The 13,982-nt window shown below is 38.7% G+C and overlaps 1 protein-coding gene across 1 annotated transcript; it reads left to right on the top strand.

Moving 5' to 3' along the window:
- The first annotated feature begins 3,560 nt into the window (after positions 1–3,560).
- On the top strand, positions 3,561–12,793 carry kifbp (kinesin family binding protein). Its single transcript, XM_082154032.1, has 7 exons — positions 3,561–4,039; positions 4,170–4,268; positions 6,484–6,563; positions 6,653–6,836; positions 7,053–7,146; positions 11,355–11,467; positions 11,564–12,793. Exons 1-7 carry the CDS (start codon positions 3,593–3,595, stop codon positions 12,440–12,442), a joined length of 1,896 nt encoding a protein of 631 aa, XP_082010158.1. The 5' UTR covers positions 3,561–3,592; the 3' UTR covers positions 12,443–12,793.
- The last annotated feature ends 1,189 nt before the right edge of the window (positions 12,794–13,982 follow it).

The following is a 13,982-nucleotide window of genomic DNA, read 5'->3' as shown; positions in this document are numbered from 1 at the left end:
CATTGACGATCACATGTTGACCTGATTGGTTACAAGGTAGTTTGTGGCGTCGGAAACACCAACGATTTCAAACCGGGTTTTTGAGACTGTCTTTGGTTCACTGCAGTTTTAAGGAGAAAACACTCAGCAATCGTGTTGACTTATGAATTTGTACATGGTTTGTCTTAAAGCATATTAAAAACACCACATAGACATATAAACAACATTAAAAGCTTGATTTTCACCACAGTGGGACTTTAAAGGATGATGGTAACCAGAAAGTTGACGGCACCCATTTACTTCCATTGTATTGTTTTCTTACTATGGAACTCAATGGGTGCCATCAACTGTCTGGTCAATTTTGACAGTCCAAAAAATGTTTTATGTTAAGCATTAATGTTATTATGCTTTATCCATTTGCATTTGTAGATTTCAATTACAAAACATATCTGTTTTCTCAGAATGAGTTTTTTTCCGCATGTAAGTCAAAAAATCTCCACTTCAGTAGCTCTTACATACACCAAACTTTCCAGGATTATTCCTATCTATATTCTGAAGGTTTTAGAGGGGTTTGTCACCTGATTTATAAAATATTTTATGCCTATAAACATGATAAAAAAAAAAAAGTCTGCCGTTTGACAGCATTAGCTGATTTATAGAATGATAATAAGAGATATCCAATCATTTTTGTAAAAAAAAAAAAACGTTAACTCTAAAATGTTAACAAAATTGAATCTATTTTGAACCTGACTTATCCAATGTTCAGATTTCTGTTCTGGAAATGTATGCAAATTAGTGCATATGTAATCAGATAATCTCTCATTTGCATCTTTAAACATAACTTTTGAGACAACTTGTATTACAGGACAATTGTCCTAATGTACTGTGATGATTTTTTACTTATTGTGATATCTATTAGTTCTTTTTTTTTTACCCTAAACACTTGTATAGTGTCTTGCATTAAACCTGCCAGCAGGGATATCACACGGTGTTAATATATTATTGTATAACAGCTCGCACTTTCAGTTTTTTTTCAATGTCAATGTGATGCAAACCTTAAGGCCTGCCCCAACACACACACAAGACTGTATCAGATAAGTGCCAAAGCTCAGTGCCCATGATGCACACTGCATCCACACTATCTCTAATATTGCCTCCAAAGATGAGTAAGTGGATTTTGTAAAACGTTTGCAACTACTTTTTATCACTTAATTAGAAGCACCACAATTAAATTGTGTCGTCTGTTACATGGGGACTACTAATCAGATACTTATAAGATTATTTTAAAGTGCAAAGTATTGAAAATCAAAATGTTTAAATAAAGCTCTGTAAAAACATTACTTGCAGTGGTTTATTTAGAAGTTCAACACACACTTGCGGTCCTCATGCCTAACGGAACACTTTACTTGGGCCAAATACAGGAAACGTGTCATATAAATAAATAGGCAAGTGGTCAAGTACAAAGACCACAAGTATGGGTACTGGGACGGTCCCCATGTATAAATAATTCACCTGTCATTTCCGCCAACCCACAGGAAGTAGAAGCTTGCTTGTCTGTGACATACACTGACCTGTAGATGGCGCCAGAGTGTCTGGAAGAGAGAGAGAGCGACAGTGACTGAACCAAGGCGTGCACATCAAGAGTTGATGATAAGAACAAGATAAAGTGGTGCAGGGATGACGTATTTTTGTAGGATGAAAATTAGAAACGAGGTAGCATTTTAACACTTCCGGTTCTTTTAAATACATCAGTAATACCCTGTTGTTATTTTTTTTAAAGCTTTTGCTTGTCTTGTAAAAGGCAGTTGCTAACAAGTGGCTATAATGGGACTACAGAGGTTGTCAGAGACATTAAACGTCATCACACTTTTGCAAACTATTATAACTCAAATTTTAAGGGAAAAGACTGAAAGAGTTGTCGGAAGCTTAGTGATAGTGATGTTGAAGTCATGCGACCGTGGTGTAGTTCATTTATAGCCTACGTTTAGCTTTTAACTTCTGCCGACTGTATTGATGCTTCAAAATTCATAAAAGTTGTGTTAATTTGTAAAGATTATCACGATGAACAAAACGTGTAAGAATCGTAAGCTTTTGTTTGTCACATTTATTTTTTCATTTATGTTTGTGTATCTTATTTTCTCCAATAATGCAAAAGCCAATGGAAAAATCCAGTTGGGTTTTTGTCGAGGGTGATGATAACTTCCGGGTTCGCTTACAAAAATACATCATCACTGCACCATTCCATAGTTAGCAACATAACAACAGAATAAATATGATTTTTTTTTTTTTTTATAAAAAAAAAAAAAAATAGTTAGTCACCATGAAATCAAAACGCATGATGTATGCGGAACGCAGAGGATAGAGCAAAACAAAACACCAGTCACGAATTGGAAGTCTATGGCCCCGATCACACCTAACGCGTTTTTCAGGTTCAAAAACGCGAGGCACACAGCACTTTACCATCACACAGAACGAGCAGTGCGCTGCGTTTTTTATGTTGCTCGGCAACCACTGAAACAGCTGTCCTGTCAGTCAAGTAAACGTCAAATCTGCCATTTATTAACTTTATTTACTTTCTGTTAACATTGTGGTAGTGACGGTTCGTGAAGTCGTTAAGCTCCTGATAACCCGCGAGAGCACCACAAGTTCATCCTCCATCATCGCACTCTCCGGGCGTTCAAGCAACTGTAGCTTTCATCACTACAACGGAAGGCCCGCCTCTCCATTCATTCGATTGGACAGTGGGAAAAAACGCGATGACGTCGGGCGCTTTTTCCGCTCGGAGTTGCTTTTTTTTCAACTTCAAAAATGCAAGGCGCAGCAGGCGGTAAAACGCGAGGCGCAGCAGGCGCTTAAACAGCGCGCAGAACGCTCGCTGCCATAGGAAACCAATTGAAAATAGGCGCCTCTCACTGCCAAAAACACGTCAGGTGTGATCGGCCCCTAAGACTAGAGTTTTTAAAGAGAAATGTCGAAGGATTTCGATATAAAAGAGGAGGAGCTTGAGTTTTTTGCCCAGCCCTATTTGTTTGAACCGTGAGAGGCGTCTAGTCTACTCTCACCTAAGCGTACGCTATTCCTACATCCCACTTCATATGTCGGGTCAGAATTCACTCTTCCGCCGGAACTCGACTTGCGTACGGCTGTTACCATCCGGAAGCCAGTGATTATAGTGTATAAATTTATAAAGATGGATATTTTTACATCAACAAAACCCCATGCTTTGCTTCAGAAGGACTTTATTAACCCCCTGGAGCTCTATGGATTACTTTTATGATGGATGGATGCGCTTTTTTGGGCTTCAAAATCCATGGTAGGCCTACCATTAACTCCCATTACAAAGCTTAAAAGAGCCAGGATGTTTTTTTTTATATATATAACACTTATTGTGTTTGGCTGAAAGAAGAAAGTCATATATATCTAGGATGGCTTGAGGGTGAGTACATTATGGAATAATTTTCATTTGTGAGTGAACTAACCCTTTAAAAAAATTTGTTCACTCATCATGATTTCATGGTGACTTTAATCTAGACACGACTACTAGAACCAGCTCGTTGTATCTGCTTCATCACTGACCTCTGCTGGTGAACACTTGTCATAGCTCGGGGAAAACATGGCTGACAACCAGAGCGCGGAGTGGACGGTGGTGTGCGAGAAATTTCGCCTGGCCCATGAACTCTCCGAAATAGAGTCGAAAAAAGATCCTGAGAATAACCCTTTCCGATCGAAATACAAAGCTAGAGATCTGTTGAAGGAAATCCACTGTTCTTTGGAAAAAAATCAAATCGAGGAGGAGGGCGAGGTTGACAATGGAGCGGATAGTGAGTCCAGTCAGACGGGGGATGGAGAACCGGGGAATGATTTTGGGAAAGCGTATGCTGGAGACTCTCCAGCCGGTCTACGAGTATCGAGGCTCGCGGTGGTGCAGTACCATCTCGGCGTAAACCACATAGAGACTGAGGAGCTATCAGCTGGAGAGGAGCATCTGATGACCTGCATGAAACTCATTGACAAGTGCACAACAACACGAGAGAATGTCTCGCTGTTTATACAGGCCCGGGTAAATATACACTGCGTATCCGAGCATTTCCTTCTAAAAGTTTCATATAGTTGACTAAATGTGCAGTGTAGCTTACTCTTTGACTTCTGCGCCATGGTGTATTCTGATGCGTATTGTGTTTTTTTGACAGAATCAGCTCGGCATTTTGTGGGCGGGAAGAGATGAGATTGAAAAGGCTCAAGGATTTCTGGAGATTGCTGAAACAATGTATTTGCTCTACATGAAAGAGGTGTGTGGTACCGTACGGATTTGGCTGGCACAAACAACTCTCTTTGGGCATCAGATGCGAGTTCCGGTTGACGTCACTGTGACGTGTCCTTTTTGCATGGTCTGATCGGGGTCTGATAGTTTGCTTTTTAATTAAAAAACTCTATAGAGTTTTGTCCCAAATGACATGCACGGTGTACTAAGTTACTCAACCGTGTAGTGTATGAATTTTATAAGATTATTTTTGTCATCTAACATCAGAGTCTGATGGCCCCTCCCCCTCCATACATGTAAAGAAGGCGACAACAACATTAAACATTCTCTCTTTTTTTCCCAGTTAATTAATGTATATTTCATTTTTTTTTAAGTGTACTTATTCTTTTTGGAATTTTCAGTATGAACACAACTCACACTATACTACAAAATGGCATTGAATAGACTATGTGCTAGCCTGCCAGGCCTGGGCAACTCTGGCCCTTGAGATCCACTTTCCTGACGAGTTTAGCTCCAACCCTGATCAAACTCCCATGCCCGTAGCTTACTAGTAATCCTGAAGACCGTTGCTGCATCCGAAAGCTTAGGGGGCCTTCACATATCGCGTCTTTTGCGCGCTCAAGTTCGTTATTTCAAATGTAGGCGCACGGTAAGCACGCGCTCATAATGGAAGCGACGCGAATGGGGTGCGGCGCCGGCGCGTTCGTTTTTCTGCGAGATGAAAAAAAAACCTCAACTTTTCAGAATGCCGCAAGCGCACAGCAGGTCATGTGACTAAAACCAACCGCTCAGCTACGGCCTTTCCGTAACAACATCGAAAGCTTGGCCGAACAGCTGATCATAGCTGTACAAGCTGGCGGGCTTGTATTTCTCATCTCTATAAATGTATCTAGTAGTAAAGCTAATGCAAGGGCTAGAAATCAATTAATCATTTGCTGATACTTCCTCGTCATCATGGAGGGCACACACAGGGCGCAGTTCATTGTTGCATAGCAACGACAGACGCCATTGGAGCGCAAGCGCTTGTGGAAAGAAGGAGAAATCGGCGTGGCCGCGCTTTCCATGCGTTTTTAGACGCGATATGTGAACGGCTACTTGCTGCCTCTCTGCCCCATCAGTCAATGATTTTGCATTTGTGCACGAAGGTACCTCACAAAACTAATTTCGGACATGCTTCTGAGGCACCATAACGGTTTAATGATCTACAACAAAATAGAGACAGCTTTGGTGATAACTAAGCAAATATTAAATTACCACTACAATACTAATTTCTCACTAGAAATGACATCAAATGTGGAAAACATTGTTGAAAAAAAAAAATGTACACCAGGGATGGGCAACTTCAGCCCTGGAGGGCAACTGTCCTACAGAGTTTAGCTCCAACACTGATAAAAACTCACTTGCCTGTAACTTTCTAATAATCTTCAAGAGATTAGCTTGTTCAGTTGTGTTTGATTAGGGTTAGAGGCTCAGCAGGACAGTCAGTGGCTCTCCAGGAGTTGCCCATCCCTGATTTACACACAAACTGACCACCAACCACAACTTTCAGACGGCTTCTTTATATTCTTAGCTTAAATGGTCACAGAATGGAATGCATAGGATTGTGGGATATCAAAGGCAGGGAAGGATACATCAATGCTGCCTTCAAAAATCAGTCAGTGATTTCCTATCTTGGAATGCATCCTACAAAGGCAGCATTTTTAAGCTTTTGGATGCAGCCTTTGATTAACTTGTACAGTTATGTTTAATTAGGGTTGTAGCAGAAAAGTGAAAAGAAGAAAAAAGTGGATCTCGGTGAACAGAGTTGCCCACCCCTGCATTTATCTTATGTGCAATTTACAGTATTGTTTTATTTTAATTTTTTAATTATAATATCTAAAAATAAATAGCACCTCAATTTGTGTAAAATAAGGTGTAAAAACACAAATAATGGGTAATTAAAGGTATAGCGGAGGATCTTTCCGAATTTTAGATAAGACCCGCCCTCTCCACTTTTTGAAAAGTTTGATTGATTCACCAGAATGATTGACAATTAGGAGGACCAATAGTATAGGTTACCCACCAGGAAGTAAAACATCCTCCGCTATACCTTTAAGGGCTCCCCATATAGTTTACAGCATTAGCTAAGATTTTTAAAATTATAATATAATTTATTTTAACTCTGTCTCTCTGCAGTCTCTACAAACTACTAATAGAATACGATGATGTTTTGGGCTGACATTTGTTCCCTTTATACATATTAGGATGGTCAGCCACCACTGGATCTTCAAGACTTTTTTGTACCACAGGGAGAAGAATTATCCCAGCAAGAGAAGACAAGAAGGTAATATCCCTCCCCTAATCTGCTTTATAAAATATTATCGTGGTTCTAGAAATGTTTTAACTCCACTCTTTCCCCTTATGCGCCAACAGGTTTGAAATGGCTTATACGCACACACTGTATTACTTGGCTCAAGTGTACAAGAATCTGCAGCAGTATGAAAGAGCTGGACAGTACTGTCACAGTACACTACAGAGGCAGCTGGAGTACAAGCAGTTTGTGCCGCTCGAGTGGGCCATTAATGCAGCCACACTGTCACAGTACTATATCACCAAGGTAAAGTAACTATTGCAGTAATTAACAAGTACAAGATACAGTGTGTAGTCCATGAAGTTTATGATCAAGCTCAGTGGATTTTTTTCATTGTGTGTTAATCTTTCAACTATAAGTTATTTTTCAGTACTTTTTTTTGGCGTATTATCTTCACTGCGGTCAAGGCCCGAGGAATTCACTGTATATATGTGGTATGTCTCTCTTGTCTCTGTATCACAGACACGGTACATGGAGGCTCGTCACTGTTTGGCTGCGGCTAGTGTCATTGCTACCCTTGCTGGAGAAATCCCCTCAGAGGCAGCTGCCAAAGAAAGTGGGTTTTTTTGGTGTTTGACTGTATATTGTGTATTTCCCTGCATTTCCATTTAGGGATGCACTAAAATTTCGGCAGCCGAAAAGTATCATCCGAAAATAGCATTTTCGGGTTTTGGCTGAAAGAGTCAAACAGCTGAAAATATATGCTGCCCCGTCCCTCAGTGTTCAGCGCTCCGGTTTCACTCTCGCTCTAGCCGTTATCACTGCGGTGTGACGCTCCGCTCATGTACCGCTCAATCGGAAAAACAAAGTCCCAAATAACGCTCCGACAAGAAATTTCTATGTAGTAGTATAATTGTTTCTGTTTGCAATAGACCTGCTGTGCTAAAATGACTCTACCCTCTCGTTCACTGATCTCGTTCACATGCTCTGATAAATATCTAAAGTAGGATTATTCATCATTTTGGATAATTGGTCAAAAATAAATCTGTTAAATCTGATTCTGTTGCATAGAACTGAAGAAAGAATAACACATTGATGTTAAATATTAATATATTTCCTGTCCACTTTTAGTGTGTTGCTTTCAATAACAGTAAAAAAATATATATTTTATTAGCTTTAAAATAAAAAAAATTATTCAGTATCATTAAAATTATTGAATTTCATTAAAAAGTCTAATATTAATACATATACTCATTTAAAATAATAAATAAATCATTTTTAAAAAGCGTTTTCGGCCAAGTGCATCTTGAATGTTTTTGGCTTCGGCCCAGAATTTTCATTTCGGTGCATCCCTATTTCCATTTGCTTTACTGAATGCTAATTGGTGGTTGATTAATGAAAACAAAACTCCCTTATTTTAGGCAGTTCACAGAAGGCCGTAGTGTCACTCATAATATAACTGAAACAATGGTATTTAAGACAATCTGTCTGTTATTGTAACATTCATGCTTGTCAGTTGTTATACATTGCATGAGATCCGGAGGTTGTACAAACCTACACACTGTGATATTTAGCAAGAGAGTCTTTGACCAACTACACATAAACTCTAACTTAGAGATACCATGTAATTTTGTCCAGAGACAATATATTTTATATATACTTACAGGCCTGAATTTCATTTTGGAAAATGGGGGGGAAATCCCCCCTTAGGTGATTCTTATGGGAAATCCACTGATTCTTATTCTTTTTAATTTGAGGGGGAGTTTAGACTTTTTTTTTTTTTTTTCTTTTTTTTTTTACATTTATCTCGCCTAAATGTATGCTTACTCATTGCATTTTTACAATGGGGTAAGAGTTGTTCTTAAGAATTTACACAACACAAGGAAGCTTGATTTCAATCTTTGAATTAAATTGAAAAAAGTAGCACAAATAAATACAATAGAATAAAGATTCCAATAAAGAGAAACGTTTTTGCTTCGGTCTAACACTAGTATTCAGAAATACTACAGAGACTGAATAAAGTAATCAAATGTAAAATAACACTGGGTAGTATTTTAGTCCTGACTAAATTAAATACAAAGGCTATTAATCCTGATTCCTTAAAATGAAAGCTATGTTTTGTTGTTTTGACAACCAAATCAATGACAGACACATATGGCTGCTGTCACTGTAAGAGCTAGTGCACGGATCCTGTTTTCATTATACGGTCACGTGCGATTTATGCTTATTTAAGACATAACCGACTGTGTTTAGAGGATACTCACCAAGACCGAAATTGACATAATTTTTGCATGTTTTTGACTGTTAATGCGATATAATCCACGAAAAATAACTTTTGTTACCCGCGAGCTGTTTGTGAGGCGGCTTTACTCTATGTATGTGTGCAGAGAGAAAAAAACCATCTCTCAGACAGCGCGCAAGAAACGAAAAGTTTAAAATCGCGTGAATGTTTAAACTGGTAAGACTTAAAAAGACGTGCAAATGGTAAACTTTAGTTACTCATGATGCAATGCTGGTCCGATTATGCAAGTGACAATTCCGTCTATCCCGACTCCTGAAACGCGAGAGTGTTATCGCCGCCTGCAGCGCGCTTAACGATTGCCTTGTGCAGTGCAACCCATTTTGAGAGACGAGAGAGAGAAGACGCAGCACCGCTGAATCACTCACGCTGTTTGAGAAATTGCGTCTCGCAGACAGTTTTAAAATGACTGATTTGATTTTATAATTTGTGTGGATTAATTTACTAATACAACCTACATGCTAAAGTGAATCAATGTTTGCGGGAATTTCCCGCATTATAAATGGGAGACCTGCGGGAATGATTCAAATTATGCGCAATACCCGCGCCGAAATTCGAGCCCAAAGTTATACATATCAGATATGTGAGACGCAATTTCACAAACAGCGCGAGTGATTCAGCGGTGCTGCGTCCTCTATCAGCTCGTTAAGCGCTGCAGGCGATAATACACTCGCGTTTCGGGAGTCGGGAAAGACAGAATTGTCACTTGCATAATCGGGCCAGCATTGCATCACGAGTAACTAAAGTTGACCATTTGCACGTCTTTTAAAGTTTTACCAGTTTAAACATTCACGCGATTTGAAACTATTCAGTACTTGCGCGCTGTCTGAGAGATGTTTTTTTCTCTCTGCACACATACTTATACGCTTTAACAGTCAAAAACATGCGAAAATGATGTCAATTTCGGTCTTGCCTGGTGAGTATCCTCGTTATGTCTATGCATTAATCGCACGTGACCGTATAATGAAAACAGGATCCGTGCACTAGCTCTTACAGCTTATGTGTCTGTCATTAATTTGGTTGTCAAAACAACAAACTGTAGCTTTCATTTTAAGGAATCAGGATTAATAGCCTATGTATTTAATTTAGTCAGAACTAAAATACTACCCAGTGTTATTTTACATTTGATTACTTTATTCAGTCTCTGTAGTATTTCTGAATACTAGTGTTAGACCTAAGCAAAAACTTTTCTCTTTATTTCTATTTATTGGTATCTTTATTCTATTGTATTTATTTGTGCTACTTTTTTCAATATAATTCAAAGATTGAAATCAAGCTTCCTTGTGTTGTGTAAATTCTTAAGAACAAAATTACCCCATTGTAAAAATGCAATGAGTGAGCATACATTTAGGCGAGATACATGTAATAAAAAAAAAGGTCTAAACTCCCCCCTCAAATAAAAAATTCCCCCCCATTTTCCAAAATGAAATTCAGGCCCTGACTAAACTTTTTTGAAAGTGTTAAAAATGCTGCATTTGAAGCATGAGACTAATGGTGTTAACAAACACTGAGCCAATTAATTATGTAATCTACCATTCAATAGTTTGGGGTCAGTATATCTTTTTAAAAATAAATTAATTCTTTTTTTCAGTAAAGATGCATTAAATTAATCACGTGACAGTAATGGCATTTATAATGTTACAAAATATTTCTATTTCATGATATACTTTAGGCAATCCTGAAAAAAGGTTTCACGGTTTCCTCAAATATTAAGCGGCACAACTGTTTTCAACACTGATAGTAATAAGAAATGTTTCTTGAGCAGAAAATCAGCATATTAAAATGATTTCTGAAGGCTCATGTGGCTGATGCTGAAAATTCAGCTTTGCCATCACAGGAATAAATTACATTTTAAAATATATGAAAAGGTTATTTTAAATTGTAATAGTATTTCACAATACTTCTGTTTTTACTGTTTTTGATCAAATAAAATACCATCCGACCCGACCCTAGGTGAGCGTAAGAAACGATCCCAAATAAAGTATTTTCCTGCTATACTTTTTTTTTCTTACAATGCTTTACTTCTGTCATGACAACTCTCTGAGTGTTTGGTATGGTAATGGTTATGACAATGTTGATATGTTTGGTCCTGGCGGAATAGATCTGCTATGCTGCTGTAGGTTATTTCTACTACAGAGCAAGCTTGCTACTGCCAATACATACATGACACACTGCTGTGAGCAAGGGAGACATGCTGCTGCCGTACAATATAGCGTACCCGTAGCAAATCTATACAGGTGGAGCTGGGGAAGGTAGAGGGTTTCTGAAAGCACGCTGCACTGCTAAGGCAATGCTACCCAAGTATTTGAAGGTTGAGCAGCGAGCTCATTGGCTACCGATAGGAACCAATCAGCTGTGCCCTATAGAGAATGAAGTGTTTGCAAGCAGATTGAGTTAAGGACCTATTAGCCTGTGCCATCAGAGTTTCATGACAGAACTTTTGTATTTTATTTAAAATGTTTACACGTAGGTCTGTATTTAAGTAATAATTATTTATTGTAAATTATCATATAATCTTCCCAAAGGTGAGGCTGAATTTGAAAAACGTGAAGAGCTGATGCAGAAGCGAGCCGAAATTGCTAGATGCTGGATCAAATATTGCCTTAATCTGCTGCAAGATGCGAAAAAACTTCTTGAGGTAGCCATCCCTTTTCTTTTTACATTTCAAGAGCCTATGTACACAAATTGACAGTTATTATTTTGACTTATCTGAGCAATTTCCATTGCTGCACAGGATAACGTCGGCGAACTAGACTCAGATCGGCAGGAAGAACTGAAAAGAGCACGTCGGAATGAAGAGGAAGAGAAAGAGAAGGGAAGAAAGAGTGCCATCCTTTTTGGTTCAAGCGATACTTTCGACTCTATTTGCAGCCTGGAAGAGAAAGTAAGCAGCATGCTTCCGCTGGACTTTGATGAAGCACGTGGCATCTTCCTGGTGGGTCAAGGCTACGTAGCTCAAGCCAAAGAGTATTTCGAAATGGATGGTCACGTGACAGATCACATTGAGATCTTGCAGGACCATAGCACTCTCTTCAAGGTCCTGGCCTTCTTTGAAGAGGACCTGGAACGGCGCTGCAAGATGCACAAACGTCGCGTCGACATGCTGGAACCAGTCTGCAAGGATTTGAATGCTCGGTACTATTTGTTAATCTGCCGGCAGCTGCAGTTTGAACTTGCAGAAACCTATTATGAGATGATGGACCTGAAGCTAGCTGTGGCCGACAAGCAGGATCAGCCAGACGTGCACACCATAAAGAAGTTTAACCTCTTGTGTTCCTCCTCTACTAAGTATTATCAGATGTTCCTCGACTCCGTCCGCTCACCAGAGGGCAAGTTTCCTGAAAAGCTCGAGGATGACCTGCTGAGGCCGGCGTTGGTGGCCAAATTCCGTGTCGCCAGATTACAGTCCAAGCTTATTTCCAGTAACCCGGCTTCTCAACTGGAGAATCTCAGCCTCTCGCTGGAGTCGTACAAGTTCGTAGTGCAATACTGCGAGGAGAATCCAGAAGCCAAGGATGTAGTTGAAACCGAGCTAGAGCTGAGTGTGGAGATGGTCTCCCTGCTTCCTCTGAAGATCAACAGAATCAAATCCACAATGGCCTCCTCCAACTAACACGCTGTTGAAAACACGGTATTGTGGCACCACGCATAAATATGAACAACTGACTACCACACACTACTCCTTGTTCCATGCCACACATAAATGTATCTAATGAGCCTTCACAGGACCACCTTGTAAGAAACTCGTTCAGCCTTTGCAAACGTTGATGTGAACTGATGTAACTGCATGATTTACAGTCATTAATTTATTTTTAAAGTAATATGTACAATTTTGCTTCATGCTGTGCAATTATACTTTTTTTTAAATATTGTGATTGGTATATTTAGCAAGCCCAATATGAAAGATAACACTGTACTAATATTAAAGCATTTTATGCCAATAAACAAGCCAAAAAAAGTCTTATTCTGTCAAAATCTTATTCACAGTATATTTATTTTCAGTTTATATCATTTTAGACACACGTACACAAAAACCGGCTTAGTTTAGTTGCAGCCAAGGTTGTGCAACTATATAGCTGGCAAATTATCCGGCTGAATGCAAAGAGGAAAGTACCTGAAAGTACAGGACCATTTAACATTTAATTGAGTTTGTGCAGCAAAATTAGGATGCTGAGAATTTTTTTGCAGTCAAGTTTGACGTACATCTAATTCTTTCTTTTTTTTAATCAAGCATTTGATTCTTGTTTGGTGATAATCATACTGTAGAAGAGTCAGTTGTGTAAATAACGGCTGTAACCAACGGTTGACCCGCAAAGTATAACCCAAACTTATTGCATTTCCTTCTCTAAATATTTCAGTAATACCATTTTGGTGCTTCCCTTTTTTTGTATTCTATCTATATTCATGAGAAATAACCAATACAAAATAAATACCCAGATAGTTGGTGCACATACATAATTGACTATAGGTGTGTGCCAAGTTTTACTCTTTCAAGATACAATTTGATATCAACAATTAAAGTCTAGCAACTCGGATTCTAAAAAATAAAAAGTTTTATAAATCGCATATCCAAAGTTTTGGTGTTTATAATACTAATTTAGTAAGTGTGATCAATTAAAAGAAAGGTTTGATTTAAGTTAAATCAATGAAACTTGCTAGCTTGCTATATGTCAATCAAAAAGAAGAAATACACGAAATGGTGTCCTAGTTTCATCTTGAGTAACTATAAAGAAGAGCAAATGCTGAGAGTGCAGGTTTTTCCCAAAGGCAATAAGATGTAACCATCATCATTACATGTCTTAGTCAAGTCTCTGCGAGGAGCAAATATTACACAATCCGAAAAAAGCTCTACCAAGCCAAAATTACACACTCTTTTGTTCTTGAGATTTAGCATCTGATCATTATACTTGAAATATGAGTAAATGTCCTGTGACTTGTGTGTTTGGGACACTCTCTCGGCCATCTTCAGTCTGAGAGACAAACAAACTTCAGACCCTGAACTTAGCCAAGAGTTAAGTATAGTTTGACTGACACCAAACTTGATGTACATTCCATCTTAGTGCCGTTTAAAGTGTGAAGGTTGTTGTGAAACACTCATCTACAACTGCGCCTGTGATGTTTTACCTGGGACTCCTTTATTATCTGAATCCGAT

This window comes from Leuciscus leuciscus, assembly GCF_965113295.1.
Source record: "Leuciscus leuciscus genome assembly, chromosome: 22".
Lineage (NCBI taxonomy): Eukaryota > Metazoa > Chordata > Actinopteri > Cypriniformes > Leuciscidae > Leuciscus > Leuciscus leuciscus.
The sequence above is the reverse complement of the archived record's forward strand: the minus strand, read 5'-3'. Positions and strand labels throughout refer to the sequence as shown.